Raw genomic sequence first — 23287 nt, 5'->3', positions numbered from 1 at the left:
ATAAGTCCACAATATATACTGTAAATGAGAGCTCAGTATCTCCAGATGTCTCTGAGTGGAGACTATACAAATGCAGTTCCTGTCAGGGGAGAAGACTGTTGGAATTCCTGTCAAAACATTTCAGTGATTCTGGAAGGGCCAAGCCAACCAAAGAGCCATATGAATGCAATATTCTTTCAAATATAACAACAACAACTAAGCTAAAAGTCCTTAATCTAACTCTCAAGAGTCTTCCACGTTGTTCTGGGCATTATCAAGACCTCTTTGTAGGGCCAGCTTCAAGAAATACCCATTATACAAGTAAAATGAAAAAGATGAACTCTTCTTTAGAACATCTCGCTATGAAACATACTACAATGATTCATATAGCTCTTATTTCCTGTGTCACATTGTTTAAGTGTGCCCCATCCCTGGAGGTGTTCAAGGTCAGGCTTGGTGGGGCCTTGGACAACTTGGTCTAGTAGGCGGCATCCCTGCCTATGGCAGGGGGGTTGGAGTTAAGTGAGCTTTAAGGTCCCTTCTACCCCAAGCCATTCTATTATGATTCTATGAATTGCACCTTTCCTTCAAGTTGTCTTACTTAAATAAAGATGGCTTTCCTGTTAGCTGCCTCTAAACTTTTAGAAACTCTTTGCAAGCTAAATGTTATTCTTCAATGGTAGATCAATTGATCAATTTATTTAGGCTCCTGTAGCAAAGTCACCAGGTATCATGCCTTTGTTCTAATTTATTTTTGACAGTGCAAGTTTTTGACAGTTTCAAGTTTTGGGGCTTTGGCTTAGTTAGTAGGAAGCACTATAGATAGACAAAGGCAAAATCAGGCCCTTCAGTGCCTAAATCAATTCCAGTCATTAACTAATATTCTCCAAGGTCTGTTAAAGAAAGAATGAGCTCATGTGAATAACAAGGAAGTCTATAACTTTTGAGATTGTAAAGCCACAGACTGCCTGCTTTGGAGTGAAAAATTGCTATCATAAGCAGTGTGCCATACCAATTTCTTGCCAGTAATTTAATTAATATCATAACAATGCAGTAACTAAAACTGTAGCTATAAATTTTGCATTTGTGAACTTCATTTTTAGACATGAATAGGAACTTGTTGTGTAAAAGGCAGCAAGCTTGAAAAGGCTGAATTTACTCTAGCCATGTGAATTACAACAGAGGAATGTGTGAATTGTTGACCTATTGCAGGATCTCCTATTATTTTCCACAAGATTGCTCAGTAAATTGTATTACTTAGGCTGTTGATTACACAGCAGTGACCTGAACTGGGGAGTGTGGTAGAACAGTGAATCACAGCTTTGCACAAGATTTACCTGACCACAATCTTTAAGAAAAAAAGTGCTGCTGCATCATAGTGCTTTAGAAAAGATAGGGGACTGTCTTAGTGCTGACAAGTGTTGGTCCTAACCTAATGTTTCTACTCTTTCTTTGGCAATATCTAGACAACTAAATTTTACTTTCAAAATATGTCTGTATGTTAAAGTTGCAATATTCCCAGGCACAAAATGAGCCATTCTGAGCTTAGAGAGATTCTGATGTGATTCCAGCTACTGCCTAGTAACACAGTAGTTTGAATCTATAGGCATTTGTTATAGGGAAAAAAAGATACTGTGAAGTTTGATTACTTAGTACATTGCATTTCATTAATGAAGGTTGAGTTGCATGTTTAGAATGTGAAGTGAGCTTTTTCTCCCAAACGCTTAACCGCAAAAGAAGTTTTTAAAAAAGAGGGGTTGAGATACCATGCATTTCAGAAGTGTGAAACATCCATGTGACAGAGAAAAATATTTTAGGAGAACAGTATCCCTGTTTTCTAAGCAACGAGTAAAGTCCTTAGTGGACTGTACTTACCAGGAAACAGAAAAATAAATAAATTGCTAGTACTGTGAACTGTTTTGGAAAATTGGAAGTCCAATATAGATGATGAATCACCAAATAATGTTGTTCTGGCAGGTCCTATAAACAGTTGCTTACATGTAAGTCAAGATGTGTAACTCTCTGTACAGGTTTTGTAAACTAGGCTACCTCTCTTTGCTTTGAATTACTGGGGCTTATCACCACTGATTGCTGAGACACATAAAAACTTGTGCAGCTGGCTCCTGTTGACTGCCATTACTACAATAGCTATTCAAAAAGTAGATAAAGTCTCTGAGAATAATTCATAGGTATTATAGTAGTTTCCGTGGCACTATGTCATTTTATAGAACGTCCTCTTCACACTCTGTGATCTGGCCATTTTCCTATTTTTCATGACAATGACTAAAATGTCAGCGTTATTGAATCAGGATAATAGACAAGTAGAAAGGTACTGGCAGCAGCTTGTGTCAAGCACTCATTTGCTTTACAGAGCAGTTCTAGTTGCTTCCTTTACAGACTGGAAGAACTTCTGCCTTAAATTGGGTAGTCAATAATAATTCTCCAAAGCAGAAGTTCTTGAAATGACTAAAATGCTGGATGACATCTTTTAAGAGTATTCATATACTTCTCCTTTGATGCTCTGAAACTGATATTCAGCTAGGGAGCAATCAAATTTGTTGGCAAAATTCTAGAGGCAGAACTCCAGATACTGTGCTCTCATAAGAGCTGTAGTTGTACAAAATGAATTCTACCTTTTTTATTCATGACTTCAAAAAAAAATAAAAATTGAGTGGTCAGTGTGGATTTGTGCAGTGACATTGAACATTGAAGCAACAAGGTAGTGAGATAGGCAGTCAATTTTTATCAGCTCTCCGGGAACTGCTACTTTCACTTTTGAGATTTGTCAAATATTTTAAGGTATAGAGTAGATTAACAACTGTGTATGATCTTAATCATCTTGAATGTTTTTTTTCTAAATCCTAAACTCCCTGTGTTTAATATCCATTTATTCCGAAAACAGTATGCTCCAATAAATATTGTCATTTTACATTGCAGTTCACATAAAAAAAAAAAAACACTAATTACTAAAACTACCATTTTATCAAGTGATATATCATGCATTAAAATTTTAAATTGTTTTCAAATGAGTGTTCAAAATAAATATCTAATTTTGTGTCAGTATATTATATCTTCAGATGGAATCAATAATTCAATGGGCACAGATTCTTCAATCACTGAAGCATAAACAGAACTTTAACACAGGAGTAACAACACCTCTACTTAGTGAAGTGTTTAGTCATCTGCAAAAATACTAACTTCAACGGTGTTCATACATGCATTTAAACTTACGTGCACTCATGATTGTGGATCAGACTATGTGTGTAAATACCTAAATATTCTGAGAATTTTGGACCTACATGTCTCATCTGAGCCACTAAATGTTCTCAGTGGCACCCTGCATCTCCACAAAGTACGGTCTTAGAAACAAAGCAGATTTGCCTTATAGTTGTCAGTTCAATTGTTGATAGAGCTAGAAATTGCCTTAACAAATGTGTGATGTCTAAGACAGTCTGAAATACCAACTACATGGTTACTAGGGATTAGGCTGAACAGTATCCTTCCTCAGGTAACCAAATTACCCTGAGGGTTTTTTTGGACTGAAGCTGGAAATTACAATGGAATTGCAAATGTGCCAAGAATTTTTGGGTGGTCTGGCATAGAGCCCTAATTCTCTGATGGTAAACTGTAAATACCTTCCTTTCCTTTTCCTCCCTTCCTCCCATCCTCTGGCTTTTATGAGTTGATAAGTAGTGAACTTCCATTTATTGCTCTTCCCATGGTCCAATCTATTTTTATTTCAGCTTGTAACTTATGCAGCTCGGATGGGGATTTTGTAGTCAGCTCTAAGCTCCTGAAATTAGGAGGTTTATTGGCAGTGTTCTTACAAACATAAAATTTGGTCCTGTTGCTTATGGAATGAACTACAATTTCCATTGTAGACATAGGGGTTTGGGGCCTGCAAAGTGCCAAAGATCCTGCAGGGGCCTCAGTGGTGGGGACCTCTCAAAGCTAAACTGTGTCCCACATGGGTTTTCTGAAACAGTACGGAGAAAGGACTATGAAAATAACTGGGGTAGCCCTTGTGTGATCATGACTCCTTTTTCAGCAAAAGAAGGATATAGGGGTCACAGCTGAAAAATAAATATGGGAAATATTTTGGTCAGCCACCAGAATAACTAAAACTTCACTGAAATGACTACAGAATGTGTTAAATACATGTGCTTTTCATGTAAAGAGTCTCCAAGTCTGGGCTAGGAGCTATGGTGTAGTTTAGTGCATTAGCCCTATGTATTGTTTATATTCTCTTTAGATATCATCTTGCTTTCTTGCTAAGTAACCCAATATCCTTGTATGGTGCTTTTTGAGAGAAAAAATACTCTCTGTAGTGTTTTTTGTTTAGATTTTTGTCACAAAGAGTACATGCAAAACAGGAAAGTTTTAATAATAGGTCTGGGGGGGGGGGGTGGGGAAAGAGAGAGAGACTGTGATATTCAAGGCTAATGTAAAGCTTTCAGATGTTTTTTTTGTGTGTGTGTCTTTTTTCTTATTACAGGAATTTTTACATATACACTCTAAAGATTGTTCTGATGCCACACTTACACATTAAATCACCATAATCATCAGTTATATATAATGCTTACCAAATAGCTTCAGAGAGTGTCCATAATGACCTTGTTTCTACAGTTCCTAGCATTTTCATGAAAGAATTGGAAGTAATTGCAAAATCATTGCCAATAAAATTTGTGGATGACAAAGACTGAGAGAATAATAAACATTAAGGAGGACAGGTAAATCATACAGAGTAACTGGAATTGCTTAGTAAATTAGACCTGTTGAAATAAAATACACCACCACTGTAAAGGTAGAACATGTTCCACATCTGAAATGGAGATCTGCAACTGTGATTTATTTCACCAAGCCTCAGACAGCTGCAGTGTAAACATCAGCATCTGAGCTAGTTACTCTAGCCTTCTTTTATGGATAAAATGGGGGAAAAAAGGACACTCTTTGACTGCTATTCATCTGATGTATTTTAGAAGTTTGTTTTAGAGTAATACAGCTTTCACCCTGAGAGTGCCTCTAAATTGAAGGCTAGTCCAAATGTGTGCATTTGGTCTGATGAATCTCAGTACAGATATCTGAACAGAAATGAAAAATGTTGTGTTTTTCTCTGGCAAAGAAGGCTAATGTGATCATTGAGTCTACAAGCATGGGAGTCAATAGGAGGAGGGATGTGATTTTACTGCCTCTGTAACATAAAAAATACAGATGCAGTAGTCTTCAAAAATGCTGTCTAAAAATAAATCACAGAAACAAACAGAAGTGGGTTGCAATGAATAAGAGTGGAGTCTGAGTCTGAAAGTAATGCATTTTTTTAATGTGTGCAGAACTGTGAGTCTGACATATTGGACTTGCAAGTAGAAGAGGCAGAGAACTCTTTCCTCCTCTCTAACCTTATGCTTTAAAACTTTATTAACTTCAAGGTGTTTATGGGATAAATTTGTCTGAGTCCCATTTAATTTTGTTAGATTAAACTGGATTTGTTTATCTTAATTTTCTCTTTATTAAAAGCATTCTATTGCAATAAATTTCCCATGTTTTTTTGATGCGTTATTTTAAGTTTCCAAGGAAACACTATAATGTTGTAGTTAAGTTAGATAATGTTAAAGAAATTATATTCATGCAACTATCTGAAGGTACTTGTTTTTTTCCACTGATTGTACACAGGGTTTAGAGAAACTCTCATCTTGATTTGATTGCCTAAGTAGTGTGCTTAAACATAAATGGTGTGAATGACTTAAATATTCCAGTACAATTTAGAGTATTACTAGCCTGTGCATTTCTTTTGGCATTCCAGACACCAGAGTCAGTAATCCGTGAAGATAAGTGCTATATGAACAGCCGATATCAATTACATGAGGTAATGCAGTCTGTCTCACAGTGTACTGCACAACTGCAATATGGCATGCATGTGATGTGTCTTGTTTACTTTCAGAATTCAAAAATAAGAAGTACAAATTGAGTTTGTTCAGAGGCAGGGTTCACCCCCTCCCTGTAGCTTTACATGGAACGTAACACTGCTTTTCTTCTGCAGACAGATTAGCCTTGGAATCGCAATTGTCACCCTCTTCATAGCTGTATGGCAGAGCTGAGCTGTATGCTCAGCTTTTGGGGAGGACAACCTTGTGCGGGCTGGATGGGATAACTGAACTGGTATTTGTGGAGCTGGCGTTATTATTTTTCATGGGGCAGGGCAGGGGAAAGTTTCAATCTTTAGAAGTCACAGGTGAATCTTGGTCACAACAGTCCATTAGTCCAGGGCTCTGTGCACTGCCCATTTCTTATACACACAGTTCAGAACATAGTCATTTTCAAGTCTGAAAGTGAGGGAAATTGTAAACCAAAGCTTTAGGATTCAATAAACCACAGCCTTTGTGAGATCTGCAACAGGATCTGCAATATCATCTCAGTTAATGCTCTGCTCTGGCCACCATGTGTAAAATAGTGTGTTACTGGGTTACTAGAAGCACACTTTCAGTGATTGCTGCAGAATTAAATAGAATTAGAAATAGAAAATTGTTATTTATGCTTTCAGAGCATTATGTATTAGAGATCTATTTTGAAATGTCATGCCATTTTTTAAATGTCTGAACTCTTCTGGCAACTTCTTCAAGCTTCAATAATCTACCTAAGAAAAACTTTTAATTTGAACCCACTGAGTTGGTCAAAATTGTTCTTCCAGGTGCACATCTGAACTTGCCACTGAAATTTTTAGAAATTAAGCAAATCATAAAGTTGTGGTCAGCACTTTATTGTGAAATGTTCACATATTTCAGGTATCCATAGCTCTTAAGCTGTTAAAACATTAAATTCCACAACACTTCCTTTTCAAATATATTTTTAAAACTTCCACAAAAAGAGAGCAGGAACAGAATTACATGGTGCTGCCTCACAGGATTATCATTATATAGTCATAGATTTTGTGGCCAGAAGGAACCATTGTCATCATTTAGTGTGATTTTTGTCTTGCAAAAGTATACCCAAATATATTTCATATTAAATCCATAATTTTTGTTTAAACTATAGTTATAGGCTTTTACTATTGTAAAACTGACATTCCTTAGTGTTTACATTGCACATGTGTATTTCATTTGTGTGTTTAGAAGAGAAGATACTGGCCATGGAAGACTTTAGACCTTGTTTTTCTCTCAGGGCAACCTAGCACTCTGTATCCCTTACATAGTTTTGCTCATTTCTACCTCTGTGGGACTAGACAACTGAACACCAGATGTCCCTGGACCTACTTCTTCTAGAGAAAGGATGGGAAGGAGAAAGAGAGATGTAGGAGTTACCTATTGTGTGGAGTTCCTGTCCCCACTTCTCCCTTACAGACAGAAGCAGGGAGAGTTTGACGGTTTCTCTCCGTGGCAAATTTCTGGTTTGTTTCTCTACCTCTATCTGTGACAAGGAGAAAGAAGAACCTTGTAGAGAGGAGATAAAATCCATTTTCTATTTCTATGCTGTAGCCTAAGTATGAAAGGAGGACTAGCTCTTAATCAACCCTTTCATTGTAAAGAGACTCTGATGAGCACCTCTGAAGAGCAATGGTGGGGCTGCAGGAGCACATTTGTGCAGAAGAGACAATAATGTCTCTTACGAAAAATATGGAAGCAAAGGAATAGGAGGGAATGGAAGAGGTGATAAATTTTCAAATGCTTATTTCTGTGGTGACTGATGTATCTAACTGCTTCAGGAGAATCATAAATCTTCCTATCAATTAATGCCATAACTGTAGAACTCTTAAAGTTTGATCACCATGTCAATAGGTTATATTCTTCATCAGATATCCTGTAGTTTTCTTATTCCATTCTCTTTTGTTGTTATTGTTTCATTTTTGTAAGTGTCACTAATGGAACCTAAATTGTGGAAAACTGTAGTATTTAAAGCAAGTATTGACATTTAGTGATGTCTTGTGTATCACAGACTATTTTTATGAGCATATACAGAACATGCTGGACAAAGCTGCTCGTGTGCTTTCTCAGGCTCCTGAAATACATATCATAATGAGTATCTACAAATTTAAAAGTCAAGAGGATAATTGGATAAGAAAGGTGGATACAGTCTGAAAGAAAAATAACAACCAATGTTATTTTCATCTAGAAGGTGTAGAAATTATGATATTCAAGCAAATAATTATATATTAATATTTTTCTTGAATTCTTTATGCAATTAAACCATTGCCACATTTAAGAAAGGAAAAAATGGTACTTTACAGTAGTAGAATTTTCCTTTACAGAATGTAAATTTTGTCTGCCCATTCTGAAAAGTTAAGGAGGTTTTAAGGGTGGAATTTTGTCTGGTCAAATTTTGTAGGTGAGTTTTGTGTTTTATGCACCCTAACTAAATTCAAGAAGATGTGAATGCACACAGCACCCTCCTTTTGGTAGGTGTCAGATGGGAAGAGTTGAGGTTATAGCTTATTTTACTAGAAGAACCAAATATCATTGGAAATTGGTTTGTCTAAAGGATTTAGAAGCACTGGTCTATGCAGTCTGGGATAGTTAGTCCAAGGGATAGGTAATTAATGGAGATTTTCAGAAAGCTTCAGTATTAAGATGACAAATCCCCAGCTGTGTTTCATCAGGAAAGCTGTAGAAGCACCTGCTGCAGTACTGGAAGAATGAAGAGATGGAATTGAAATGTTACTATTGCATTTTAACTCACCTTTTAATAGACAAATTTCCCCAGCAAATGCTTGGAGGAAGTGGGAAACAGGTGCTGGAATCATCTTCTGTCTGCAATAATTTGCTCAGAATAAGGCACAACATCAATTTTGTCTTTCTGTGTGCCTTAGATTGTAGTATCACATCCTGTGATACTTCTGCCTCCAATAGATTGTACCTATGTTATTAAGAGCATCATGGGGTTATGCTCTTGCTGTAGAAAAGCGTGTATTGCAGCTGTCTTTTCTGCTCTCCCCGTGAGCCTTCAACACTTCTACTCTCAGTTTTCTCCAGCACACCTCAGCGTGTGAAATGAATTGTAAAGCATGCCAGCTGAAGTCATCATAAGTTTGTTATGCATTTTTGTGACTAGATTATTAATAAGTCTAATTATTTTTTTTAGTCTAAGACACAAATATTTTGTTGTTTTGTAGAACAAATTCTTCAGTTTAGTGTTGATGTTAGAAATAAGGAAATTAATTAGGCACAGCATTGCTAACTCTTTCCTTTTATTCAGAAGCCTCTTTCTTTTCTTCAGCTAGTGTCTCCTTTTCTACAGATGACAAAAACTTGTCTTCCTTTATTGTTGGCAGCTCTGCACACCTGGAGGTTTGACTGGGAACATGTTCTGAAAAGAGGTGCTTTCAATGGGTGTTGCTCTGTGGAAAGCTAAATCTCACATAGCTGTTACTGCCATGCTCTTAGACTAAATTAAACAGTTTGGCATAAATATTAATCACTTCAATTATTTCCATAATTCCAACTACAAGGCAGCTTTGTATTTTTAGCTGGCTTAGTCATACCACGTGTCCGTGACTTTCAAAGCATTGTCCAAAGGAGAGAAACAAGTTACTTGGATAAAGCTTATTAGGCTGGGAGGCAGAAGTGTTTTCAGTGACAAGCCTTCCTGGTGGTTTTGCAGCCCCTGCTTGGCTGCCTGTTTTGGAGCAGCCACTGCACCTTGAACAAGAATGCCTGGGAGAGGACAGGACCTCTCTAGTATTTGAAAACCTGATGGAGAACAGTGTAAAAGGGTGAGCTGACCAGGCCTTTGTTTGTTCTTATGTAAGGCAATCCCCAAAATACTTCATTTTGAAAACACAGAAAAAATATCATTGAAACCTGGGACTGAAATCATTCCTAGAGCTGGGCATGATGCCCAGCTCCTTCCATCCTTAAGTCTCTTACAGAAGGGATAAAGACCATGAATCCAGAGAGGGTTTTGAGGTTATTTGTCTAACTGACACTCCCTATCCTTTACCTAGATATGAAGCCAGTGATGACTGAACCCTATGCACTAGTGTAAAGGTTAGAGGAAACCCCAAACTTGGACTGCTCGGTATTGTTAATGAAATTCTAGAAGACAATAAAAGCAACTCAAAAGAGTTATGTGAATGAACACTGTAACCTGATTTCATCCGTCAGTCCCACTGTGAGCAAAAGTCCTAATGGTGCTTCACATCAATCATTGGCTTGTAACTTGTTGCTTAGGTTTTTTTCTTTCAATTACAAATCAGTCCCAATTTCCCTGTTTCTGAGTTTTTAGTTGTAAGGCTTACTGTGTGCTACAAAAAGACCGAGAATTGTATTTTGGCTTAAAAGAATTTTTCTTTTTCACAAAGCTCCTTAAACCTAAAATTTCACGGAAGTTATTATTAATATCTAACAGGCCAGATTTCTCTTTCAGATCTATCAGCGAGCAGCACTTGATCTACAAAGGTGTTTTAGAATTGGATTGTTACAGGTTAGCAGCCTGAGTTCAGAAATTGATGTACTCCCACAAAAACTGGGAGAGGTTATGCTGAAGGTAACAGATTTGGTTTAAGTCTCTTCCAAAGCTGTAACAGGGCTGGGTATGTCCATTAATTGTGCTGATAAAAAGTCTACAATATAAGCTTGTTTCTCCTGACATTCACCTTTTGTCTTTTGGTGGTAAATTCAGCTATGCACAAAATTATTTCCAGGTGAACTTTTTGATTGGAGAACTAATTGTGTGGGAAGTGCATGCACCAAATGCAGTGGGTTCAGGTTGCCCTCCTTGTAATCTGTATCTTACAGATAAGTGGGGCAGCTGATACCAATCTTGATTTAATCATCCCAGGAATGCACAGAGGTTTGCTGTTTCATGGAGCAGATGGAAAGACAAAACTGCAAATTAAAAGTGAAAGTTACTGCTGATTCTCACTGTAAATATTTCCTGATTTGAATTTATGGTAAATAAGGAGCAGTAGAGTAAAAAAATTATGCTGTTCTAGACAGATAGAGCTTGCAAGCTTTTTAATAGATGTAGTGCTGTGATATACACAGTGAGCATCTGTTGGCTACAGAGTGGTTGGTTAGATTCAAACACACTTCCTCTATTAATCTCCAGGCCTCCATCCCTGCTGAAGGGATCTTTGAGAACTGTATTTAAAATATTTCTGAAAGAATTTGCACTTACAACAGTCTTTTGAGAGTAGCAGAGCCTTTGTAAGGAGGGAGAGATAATGAACTGCAGTGTCTTAAAGGCCAGATTTTTAAAGGTACTTAAGCGCTTACAGCAATGGAAATTGAATATCTAGATGCTTTTGGAAGTCCCTCAAGATGCTTAGCTGCGTCTGTAGATGCTTTAATAAATTTGTTCCAAGCGGTTTGCCTAAGGTGCAGTTAGTCCCTGCTAGAGAGCTGGAAAGAGAAACTATTTCCCTTACTGCTGTAACCATTAATCATTTTTGCCTTCTTTATTATGACAAAGTGATAGGACAATATAACTGTTGTAATAGGGAAGAAATAACAATGAATTATAAAATAAAACTAAAGCTCAGCTTTTTCTGAGTAGCAGACGTTTCCTGTAAGCTCATGCTTACAACTGTAATGAGTGAAGGTAGGTTCCTTCTGCTTGTAAAGTCTCTCTAATCAGCACAAAATTATATGTGAAACCCTTTCTACATTGCAGTTAAGGGTCTGTGAAATATTAGGTAGCAGTTCTTTGAGAGAATTTGATCTTATTCATGCATTTTTGATAGTAAAATTCACATGCCACTGGTTATCTTTTCCAAATGATCATAGTTCTTGTTATAAAATCTACTATCTGGTTGGAGTATTTAATATTTCCATGTCTGTGTTCATTTTCCTTGATATCTTCTCATTTATTTTCAGATACAGGATGAATATGAACATCAAGTGAAATTAATTTTTGTGCATTCTCAAAAAATAGTGATAAAATCCCCACAACTTGCTTCTGTCAATGTGATCTTTTAAGATAGTTTTTCTTCATTACTGCATACTCTGTTTTACTGTCTTTCTAATCAAATGCTTTTGTTCCCTTTAACCAGGATGCTGAGAAATTGGCAGGTGAAGAGAGTGCCTGGAAAGAAGTCAAAGATGCTGTAAATGAAGTGAGATATCCGAAATCAAAAGAAGGTATCCTTTCAGTGACAGGCAACAGACTGTCATTCAGCAGTGAGCAGAATCCAGAGAGCCCTTTAGTAAAGCAGTTCATCTTTTGAGATTTATTTCCTAAAAGTTTCCATTCTTGTGTTGTTTTAAAAATAATTGTAATTTGTTGTTTGGATTTGATGATCTTAGAGGAGGTCTTTTCAAACCTACATGATTCTATGATTCTATTTGATGTGAGTACATTTAAAACGTAATATTTTGTGATATTAGAGCCTCTGATTACTTGGACTGAAACTGCTTCATGATAAGGCATAGCAGGTACCTGGGATGAAGAAGCAATATTTTGGCTCAGGTTTAGACTTCTGGCATCACAGTCTACTACTTCATATAAACCCATTGCGAAATGAAGTAAAGCTCAAGCTGAAATGCTGTTAAATTCTTTGTCCCATTAGTTCCTTTGTGAACAATCTAGGTTCTCACTCCTTGCACAGCATTGACAATAACTAGGGCATAATTACGGTCAGGGTAACTGCAAGCGTTATGGAATCATTGTAAGTTATAGTAGTATATAACAATAATTGATAATTAAGTAAATTGAATGGGATGATCTTCACTAATAAACAGGAATGGAGCCTAATGGCCATCACGTAGATATTCCATCCAATTAAAACACTAGCAAACATCAACGACCAAAAAAAAAGACAAGTGTAAGAGAAGTGGAGATTTTTACTATAAGAGCATGGCCACATTGATCCATCTCATCTTCATCTGTTCGGTGATATTTCACTGACCGTGAATTTCACCATATTGTAGCAAGATGCCTTACTGTTTTCCAAAACCTAGGATACCTACTGTATCTGGAGTGAGAGAGAATGAAATCTTCCAATATTTCAGTTCTTCCAGTTCCTTTTCAGCAGCATAAAAAAACAAGTTTGCATAATGATATTCCAGAGTGGAAACCTATCATCACATTTTTTTCTGTAACAAAAATAATAATAATTTAAAAAAATGTTACTTTCTAACCCAGACAGATTCACTTTGTTAGCACAAGGACTGTTGTTAAGGGAAATACTTACCTAACTTTAACACTCATACAGTTTGTAGTCTGGTTTAAAGTCCTTTGTAGTCACTAACTTGAAATGGGCAATACTGAATCTTCAGGCATTCAGCTGTAGCTCAGGGCCCATGTTTTAACCTGAATATTAGGTTGTAAATATGCAATATACAGCTGCAATCATGTTGGTACCAAACGTATGGAGCCAAAATACTCATGCAATTTAATGTCCCTATATTTAAATGCAGGAGAAATTGCACCTACTGACTTCTGCTAGGATCTTTAATTAAGTTTGCTAATTCACTGATATTTAAAAATGAATCAAATGTACTGTAGTAGAAGGTATTGGGATTGGTTGAAGAAAATGTCACTGCTGTCTGTTCAGCTTCTGTTCTCAGATTTGGGCACAGATTTGAAATGGGAAATCTTTTCCTTCCATTGCAGCACAGTGCTGTACCAGAGCTAATTGTTATGAATTGGTGAATGCAGTACCTGAAGAGGGGGCTTGACATTTGTCCATTTGCCAAGAATGAATATAAACCTTCCTTGCTGATTGAGGCACATAGTCATTAGTTTCTGCAAATGTATTTTTATAGCAAATTAAATGAATAGTGTCCGCAGTTTAGCAAGTTAGTGACTCCCAAAATCTGATCTACTGACTATAACTGATACAGTGCTGTAATGCTAAATCTGCAGTTAAGAGAACTTGAAACATTGTGTGTGTGCAGACTGTTGCAGAACCAAATTCTAGTTTAAGCATTAAAATTGAGATGCTAAAGCCAAGTCAGAGGGGATTATTGTTTGCAACACAACAGCAGCAGAGATGCTTGGGACTAGATGTAGGACAGCCAGCTTCACTTTTGTCCTGTTGCAGCTGATAGTTTTCTAGTTTGCAGTTTATGTACGTGAAAATTTGGTCCCAACTGGTTTTGCTATTAGATGCTAGTGAATGAACAAAGTAACGTAATATAAATAAAAGCAGAGTACTACTATGCATCAGCTAAAATGGTAATCTTTAGTGCTGTCATTGGTGGTTTATACTTACTACAAAAATTGTATCAGGTGGAAATGCTATCCATCATTCTTCTGTTTGTCTGTCCTTAATCAGTTTTAAAGAATACATGGATGTTTGCCAGAGATATAGAGGTTAAGGTGCAATTTTATAATAACACATTCTTTCCCTTGTATGGTTCTTTCAATCCAAGGGCATGAGAGCAGTTCACAAATAATTAGTTTAGCCTTTTAACAACCATGCTATAAATTCTGGCCCAGCCACAGAGTGGTCACATTCTTAAATTTAAGTATGTAAATATTCCAGTGTTCAGGAAGGACTAATTACTTCATTACAGGGTTATCATTGCACACTTAAATCCATTGCTGCATTGGGGTGAATAACATTTTCAGTAATGTCATGAAGATAATTGCTGAACGTCCTTGAGTTGATTGTATAGAAAGACCATGAGAGAAGCAGTGTTATTACTTCTCTTACTATAATTCTTCTGTTGCTTGCTTGATTTGTTCTTACTGGTGTGTATGGTAACATTTTAGTGTTTAAACTGCTTGGTTAAACTGTTTAAACTGATTACCTATTTAAATCTGGAAATATTAGTGTTCATCTTAGCTGTGGTCAGCGAGAGGAGAAGCTGCTCCATAGAGAGGCTAAACCAGTTTAACGTACAATGAAAATACGTGGTTTGTGATCAGGAACATCCAACTGAAGTGAATGCAAGCCCCAGATTACTCTCTGCCAAATAAAAACAAATAAACAAACAAAAAAAAACCTCTTATAGTGTTGGATGTAAAAATCATCTTTACTGCCAAGATCCTTTAACCTGAACAACAGTCAGACATCAGAACTGTGATGCTTTTCTTTCATATGCATGAAGCTTGCATCAATACATGGAGAAAAAAAAAAAAAAAAACAAAACACAACGTCAAAAAAAGAAACCACAGTGCTCTTTACAACTATTTCAAGGAGAAAGAAACTTAATTAATTGCAAGAAAGGTTCTAATTTATGAGAATTAAAAAAAAAAATCTTGGGCAGCTTGTAAGTATGTGTCATTATTTTAGTACATAGAAAAAAAAAATCTTTTTTTGGCTGCTGAAACCTTTTGAAAAGACACATTTCCATGGGTTCTTGCTGTTGGGCATAAGATTTTAAGGAGTATCTTAAGTAAATAATAATTTTTCAGCAGCTAAAAAATGTAACATTTTTAGTTTGATAGATATTAAAATATCCTTTAATTTTGTCTTTTTTCTTTTATCTCTTATTGCTGAAATACTGCCGCCTTTAGCAGTTCTGCTAAGTATAAACAAAGCATAGTTACCTAAGCTTGCCACTTATGAGTTCAAGTATGTTTTCAAGAACTGAAGCTGTCTGGAGTGATGGCAGCTTTTTTAATCTTAATGCTCTGTAGCTCCCAGTCCTTCCCAACAACATTTAGGACTTGTATTTTTGTTTGGTTAAAGATATTTCTTTAACTGAGGCCAATAACAGAGTGGGAGCAGGTTCTGGCAAGATGTCAGAGTCTCTTGAGCGGTGACACAGGTCGTCTTCCAGACACAAATATCTACAAGCTCAAAATGCTCGACTGTGCCATGGATGCCTGCATCAACCTTGAAGCCTGGGAACAAGCTTTGTGTTATGGCAACAGGACTCTAGGACCATACAGGTAAGAAATGCAGTGGGTTCAACTGTTTTCAAAGACTGGCCTGTGGGTCAAGGGGTGTCTAATTGCATGCAGAGTGTTTTGTCTAGATGCTGCTTAGCAGTTTTTATTTCTTGCTGTAAATCTTACCTTGCTTTCCAGATTAATGAATGAGGGAGAAGTCCTATTCTGCTTGCATAGTAAGGCTGAGAGCAAATAACATGATAATAGGAACTGTGATAACTGATTGTCAGCTGCTTAGATGTACTCAGATGCTGCTCTACAACTCTGACCAGATGCTGACTTTCTGGTTCAGACTGCGTTGCAATGAGGGTATCAGTATATTTATGCTGAACTGTGTTAAGTTTGAGGGACAGTGCTGGTTGACATAACATATATTCTCAGTATACTGAGTACATGGAGTTCACAGAATTATTATTTTATTTATTTTTATTTATTTATTTTTTTATCTTGTGAAATGAAGTTTCAGGTCAAAGTGAAAAAGCCACTATTCCCTATTTTGGTAACACCAAGGGGCTAAGGTGGTAAAGCATTTATTCTCTCCTTGTCAGTACTTGATCCTATGGTACATGCTGGAAGAGTTTCTGAGTCTGATATCCTTTCTTTGGTACGTAAGGATGCTCTAGAAGATCCCACGTCATGTGATAGGTCTTGAAATTGATTGGAGGCTGGATCTGTCATGTAACTTTGGTCATTTACTGGAGATAGGGTGGCTGTTGCATGCTTTGGTTTGCTCTGTTTTAAAAGCTCTGTGTTGCAAGTCTTTGGGTTCTGGATATTTGATTTGTGACTAAACGTAAACCTGTGCTGAATCTCTGGATATAATGTCATTCACGCATGAATGTTTGTTCTTGCGAAGCTATTTGTCAGAGTATCCATTTCTTCTCTTAGGTTTTGCTACACCATTTAGAACAATGTGTGCTGCTGTGAATATCAACATTTCAGATTTTACATATTTTCCCTAATCAAACCAGGCTGCCATCAGCATGCATTATTTTGCCTGAGGAAATTTCATCTGGCAGCCTGTTTCTGAATGAAACTCTGGGCAGTAGTTGAGGAACAGCACATTGTTTCAGAGCTTTCACCGTAATGTAATTAGTAAGAAATCTGCATGTGCTCTGCTCCACCAGTGCTGCAAGAAGCTGTATGCTCATAGCCACTATTACTTCACATACACAAGGGCATGAGTGCCTACAAATTCTCACATTTCTTCAGGGTGAAATTCACATCATGCGTGTCCCACTTAACCTTTTAAACAGGGCTAATGTAGCACTGCAGCAGTACATGCTTCCTGCCAGCCTTCTACCATGTGGCACACTCCAGATGAGTGGAGTAGCCTGCCTGTTTAAATGTTCCCTTATTTAAAAAAAAAATAAAAGATCACTAAATCACTTGGTGGTTTTTTTTTTTTTATAGCTTGTTAACTCAGTTCTTCAAAACTGAACACTGAGGATTTTTCTACAGACATTTAAGAGAACAGAGTGCAGTGAAACCAAGTGCAATTTTATCAGATAATTTAATAAAAGTTTCCCTGTTTTGCCTACTGACGTGTACTGTAGTTTTCAAGCTGTTAATGCAAGAGTTTGGAGATGAAAGAAAGGGTTTGACTTTGTGCATTGAATTAGTATTTCTTAGGGAATGCTATTTGCATGAGACACTTGACCTTTTTTGCACCTTGACACCTCGACAAACTTGTCCTTATTCTCACTTCATCCAAAAGCATTATTTAAGTGAGATTTTCACTTTTAGTTTTCTCTTTATACCCTAAAGTCATCACCGCAAGCTTTGACATACCTGAAACAAAATCCTCAGTTTCTCATTACAACAAATTGCGCCCTAAGCAGCAGGAGAGCAAATCCTAGGAAATCTTTTGGGATGCATTGAATTTCTCCTGTTGAATCAATCTACTGCTTGGCTGCTCCTGCAGTTCCATTATAGCTATCTATTTTCCTTTCCTCAGCTCTGGAAAAAATATTCATGGTGCTCTCCACAGGGTATCACCTGAGATTTCTAGAAGTCCATATAAATAGGAAATCATTGTTAAAACTTTAAAGCTCAGGAGTATTGGTCGAAAACAATTTTAATTTCAGGTAATGTGTTTATTGTTCATTTTCCATTTCTTTAGCAGCAGGGTTGATTTTCAGTGCTGTGTGACGCCTTGTATCATAATGCATGTTTTCAGTGTGATGGTTGCTGATTTTTCTTCTGAATCATCCACTTCATTAACTGGTGGAGACAGATGGTTAAACTGCATAAAACTGGTTTGTCATACTGAATACCTACCTCTGTATTTGAGGTAGTGACGATGACGTTTTAGGAGGAACATTGTTTAGGCATATATATCAAATATATCAAAGCAAAAAGATGCCTCCTCTTTTTATGCTGAACCATAATTGTCCATTATTTGTTAAAATCTATGACATGTACTTTCACTAGATAGTCTAAGCCAAGTGTATGTACACAGCTTTTCTTGTAAATGTCACAGTTAATTGTCTGTCTGTCCAAGAGCCTTAACAAAAGCTGAGGCATTTGCCTAAGTGAAAGCTGCCCCACATCAGAGTCAGCACTCAGCAGCTTGCTAAAATAAACTTCCTTTCAAAAATCCTCTAACCACAAAATAACAGAATATCAGGAAGAGGTGTTACATGGGTTTGTCATGTCTCAGCACATTCACACTCCATTCACTGCTTATGAAGACTCAGATTAAGAGATACTGACCTTAGCAGACTTCTTCTAGGTTACCTCTGGGGAAGGACCCCCTAAATTGAAAAGAAGTCATTTATGTTCTGGGGATTTGGTTTGGGGGTTCTATTGTTTTTCTTTTCCCTTTATCTCAAGTATCTGGTGCTCACACTGCAAACAGTGGCAGTATGCATCTGTTATAAAACTCTGCTCAATATCCTAAGAGACAAGAGAACTAGAGAGAAAAGTAGTAGCAAAGTAACACCATGGGTCTTTTGGGTTTATGAAGCTGAGCTGATGGGGTGAAGGTGTGCTGCCTCTCTGGGCATCTGTGGCATCAGGTCTGAGGAGATTCTGGTGCAGAGAGGACAAACGCCTCTGTTTCTTTTCTGCACTGCTCATAAGCTCTGGCTGAACTCAAAGCTAGTGTGCAATTCCCCCTAATTCTTGGACGGGCTGTTTTAATTAGCAACCCTTCATCTCCTGTGCTGCAGCATGAGGAGTTACTGGAGGGCTCTAGCATTAAGGAGAGGAAATTCCTCCCTTTCACCCCACAGAGAGAGTTGTGCAGAAGCACTGTTGTCTTTTCCCCCAGGCAGCCTCGCACATCTTTCCCCCTCTAACCTCCCTCTGCCGAGTCAGCACCGACACAGGGCTTGTGCTGATGTGGCTGTTCTGCTTCTGGATGGGAGCGAGCTGTATAGGTGCAAGCATCACACTTTTCTGTTAGATGTGCATCATTTGTCTGCTCTTCTCACTCCTTCTATTCTCCATCCCTTCCAGCAGCATTCTGCAGTATTGCCTTACTTGACCTGTCTTCAGTGACTGACATGTTTCAGGGAACAGGGAAGACAGTCCCCATTAACACAACCTCAGATTATTTTGCAAAGGGTTGGATTTAAGAACAGTGGCTGGGATGTTCTTTTTCAGAATATTTCTCACTCCCCCAGACTACTCGTATAAATAAGGTAGGTCACAACAAGGCTCAGGGTATATTCTGAGAACATAGTTGAGTTTTCACTGTGGGAATGAAATGTCAGCCAGGAATTTTTGATTTAGAATTCTATCAGTAGACATGATGGATGGTGGTTTCTAAGTCTGTGAACTTCAATCAAAAGGTAGATTAAAAATTAATGGTTGCTACAATATCTTTTCCATGACTCATGATTTTGTAAAAAATAAAATAAAATTTAAAATGGCAAAAAAGCTGTAGAACCTAACATTCTCAGAAGGGGTTCTCAACCTCTTTTTTTCTTCTTCAAATGCACTCCAATAAAGAGCCTGGTTCTCTTTTTGTCTAATTTTCACCCCTTTTTGAAATATGTTTTGCAGAAACATCTCTGCTCTTACAGGTTAGTGTTTTATAATAGACACGTTATATATTCAATGACTGAAGATATATTTTTTGCATCTTTATATGTGATATATGGTTCTTTACTGAGCTGAAAAGACTCCCAAGTACTGGCTAGTTCTGAGACACCTTGCTTGAATTTACATTTCTTCTGAAAGTTGGAGTACCTAGAAAACTAACATACATACCCCCACCCCACCCCCAAAAAATAAAAAAGGCCTGAGCTGCAGTGATGGATAGGACCACTGGGGGATGCTAATGCTTAATGGTTAAGGTCTAGATTCAGCACCAATTGGCACCCTGGTTGTGGGAGGCCCCTTGGGGACTTGTGCATGGCTGGCAAATTTCTGAACCTATAGATAGGAGTAAGTCACTGACCAAAGTTCAGTGTTTTAATCATAAAACATCAGTCGTAAACATGCCTCTTCCTTCTGGGATCACCTGAGAGAGAGGGAGACAAAAATGTAAAGGTGGAGAAAGCAATTTAGAGGAAGAATGAAACAAAGAGCAGAAATAATAAAATTTAGCGCTGCTTTATTTTATGGGGTTTTAGAAAGTGGCATTTGTCCCTAACATTTAGAGCAATATGTGTGGTTGGTGGGGGGGGGGGTTGGAGGGGGGGGGGCAGGAATAGATCTTGCCAAAGAAAAAAAGATCTTGCCAAAGAAAATCTAAAGTGCTGGGGTATCTTTTCTTTCCAAGATGTGGGAATTGATAGGTGGTTCATCAATGTTGCCAACATCATATCATCTAGAGATAGTAAAAAGGCCAAGTAAACATCAATGGTTTGCAAAGCACGTTTGCGAAAAGAATAGGTTGTGTCTGTGCGAAGGTGCAAGGCTGGAAGCATCGCAGCTGATCAGAACCTCAAAGAGCTATTGCTAGAAACTGAATGAAGAGCACCACACAGCCTTGGTGTACCTTCAAGGTAAGGAAATCAAGATAGGGAAGTGAGAGCTTGATAGCGATAAACTGCTAAAGCTCAAGAAAAGATGGACAGCATTTGGAGCAGAGTGCCTCTCCACTTTGCTTTCTTTCCAGGTTATTGATAGCAGGTCACTGTTTAGTGAGTTTGTGTTCAGTAAGTTATATGAAATTAGCTGGCACTATTAGCATAAATTATCAGAAGCCAAACTGTCTTTACAAGCCACCACAGCTCAAGAAGCTGTTAGATATCTTATGAGAGACCATTAATGTTGTGAGTTATCTTTGTAGTCTAAGAAACACATTCTTCACCTCTGTGACTGCTTGTTAAGACTGTTTCTTAAACAGCTTTGTTGCTGTAAAGTTTTCCTAACAGCGCCCAGTCAGGAGCTCTATATATGTATATTGGTTCTTTCAAACTTCAGTTTATGCTTCTACTTTCAGTTTTAGTTTCTAGTTTTACCTTTCACTTATGTAAACATCAGTGTCTCCTAGTGTAATTCAGGCCTCCCAGTGCACAGTACTCTGCATATTGTCATCTTACACAGGTTTCCAAAAATGTAGGATGTGTTTGAACATTTACATCATCTGTATGATCGTGGTATTTGTTGCTATTTTATTTCCTAACATGGGTCTCACAGTAAAATTTCATGTTGCATCCTTGTTATTTTAGTGAGAAACTGAAAGGTAGCCTGTGTTCTGGAGAAGTTTGGGTAACTCTTGTGCAGATCTGAAAGGACAAAAATATAAAACCCATGAAAACTCTAAATTTTAGTTGGTGCTTTTTGATGGCTATCTGGTTAGGAAAACCTAGTATACATTGAAGAGTGTATTGTATCTTGGTAGTCTTAGGTAATTCCCCCAAAAGACAGCTTTTTTTGTAGCAATAGTTGCATAAATTCTGTCTTCATTGTACCTGTTTTACAGATAAAAAGGGAGCATGCTTGCCCACGGCCTGACATCTCTAGGGATCTCTTAAAGTACCTCAGCAGTCCACTTCTACCCTCCATTCCTCTCTACTTCCTCCCCACCATAGCCCTCTAATCCCAACAGCCTTACACAAAAATGAAAGAAATGTTTTATGTCTGAAGTCTGGTGCCTAAGTTATCTATGTCCTGATCAACCCATTTCCCACATAGGAAATGGATTTTCTGGTTTGCTGCTTGCTGGCTACCTATGTCTGCACAGCACCACCACCTTTGAAGCTTTGATTCTTTCTAGTTGTTTTTCTTGTATCCTTCCATTACAACCATTTGTCCTCCCCCAAAGTGAAACTCAGACATGTAAACCTCATTAACTTCTATAATGGCAAGCTCCAATTAGTGCTCCACCATCTACCTTTCTCCATTTTCATGTGTGTGCATGAAGTAAAATTTCTTATGATTGTCTCCAGTCATGCCAGCTATTTTTTCAGACATAATTTAGATATCTTTAGGTTGTCCGATATACTCTATCACATACAAAAAGTTCACCAACATTGCTGTTAATTTGAAGTGCCTCGTCCAGTATACATAACATTTCTAATCAGGTAGCCTAGGACTGTTTCTTAAATGGCTTTATTGCTGCAACGTTTTCCTCACAGTGTTCAGCCAGTAGCTTTGTATACGTATACTGGTTCTTTCAAGCTTGAGTTTAAGCTTCCATTTTCAGTTTTAGTTTTTAGTGTCACCTTTCACTTACACCAAGAGCTCTTTGAACCCTAATTTTGCTGGTTGTGATCTTAGTGAACTGAATTACAGTTTCCCGGAGCTGCATTTTTCTCTGACTCAAGTGTTGATTTCTCTGTCTCTTACCTGGCATTTCCAAGATATTTTAAGATACCTCTTGAAAGAACTGTGTTCTCTGTCAATGATAACTTCATCTGTAAAGATTTTCTTTTGGCATTGCTGGATCTGTTTCAGATTAAAATGTTAGATCATTTAGAACTTTATGCTTTATCTAGAAGAAGCTAATTCAATTCTAGCTGATCTGCCTATGAGAACTGAAAGATTTGGTGTGTTTTTGTAGCCCTTAAGTGGGAATGCTTGATATCTTTGTTTTATAATCAAAGGATCTCTTCTTTTTTTACTTGCAATTCATTTTATGCAGTCCTTGCTAGATAGAGTTCTTTTCATTAGTCTGCTGGCTGTTACACACTAATTAAAGGACAAAAGCGGCAAGAATAAAAGTGAATACTAGACATTAGTTTTACTACTATTGCTAGTATACTCACCTACAAATACACGAGCAGGTGTTACAAAGACCTTTGTGCTCTGAAAAATGCAGCTTAGTTCAGCTGGAAAAATCTGGAGGAGGATATTTGGGAATTCACATCTTTTGTATGAATGTCGGTGAGAGGAAAAGGGGGAAGCTGATGGCATACAGATTCAAAAAAAAATAGGTTTGGTTAGAACCTGAGCTAAAGTGAGATTGGGAAGTGATATCAAGGGAATAATTAACAGGTAAAAATAGATACATGGAAGCATATGTAGAGTTTTGGATTGCTTTGATGGTAGTTGAGCATTGCTTTGAAAAAGCTATTTTAGAGACAGAAGTGGTGAAAAACGAAGACAAAGGGGAGGGTAATCATTAGAAAAGAAAGAT

General features: G+C 37.4%; 1 protein-coding gene across 5 annotated transcripts in view; it reads left to right on the top strand.

Annotated features, from left to right (window-relative positions):
- Nucleotides 1-23287, top strand: part of SMYD3 (SET and MYND domain containing 3) — a 375834-nt gene that overhangs the window by 311762 nt on the left and 40785 nt on the right. For 2 of the 5 annotated variants that reach the window (XM_038176760.2, XM_027453858.3), the window contains 3 exons: nucleotides 5780-5842; nucleotides 11960-12047; nucleotides 15576-15750. In XM_038176760.2, coding sequence (XP_038032688.2) covers nucleotides 5780-5842; nucleotides 11960-12047; nucleotides 15576-15750 — 326 coding nt within the window. Of the gene's footprint in view, nucleotides 1-5779; nucleotides 5843-11959; nucleotides 12048-15575; nucleotides 15751-17163; nucleotides 17278-23287 lie in introns of those variants that run through there. The other 3 variants (XM_072035646.1, XM_038176758.2, XM_038176761.2) reach the window with 2 other exon arrangements.

This window comes from Anas platyrhynchos, chromosome 3 (genome assembly GCF_047663525.1).
Source record: "Anas platyrhynchos isolate ZD024472 breed Pekin duck chromosome 3, IASCAAS_PekinDuck_T2T, whole genome shotgun sequence".
Classification (NCBI taxonomy): Eukaryota; Metazoa; Chordata; class Aves; order Anseriformes; family Anatidae; genus Anas; species Anas platyrhynchos.
Note: the sequence above shows the minus strand (reverse complement) of the source record. Positions and strands in the feature narration are given on the sequence as shown.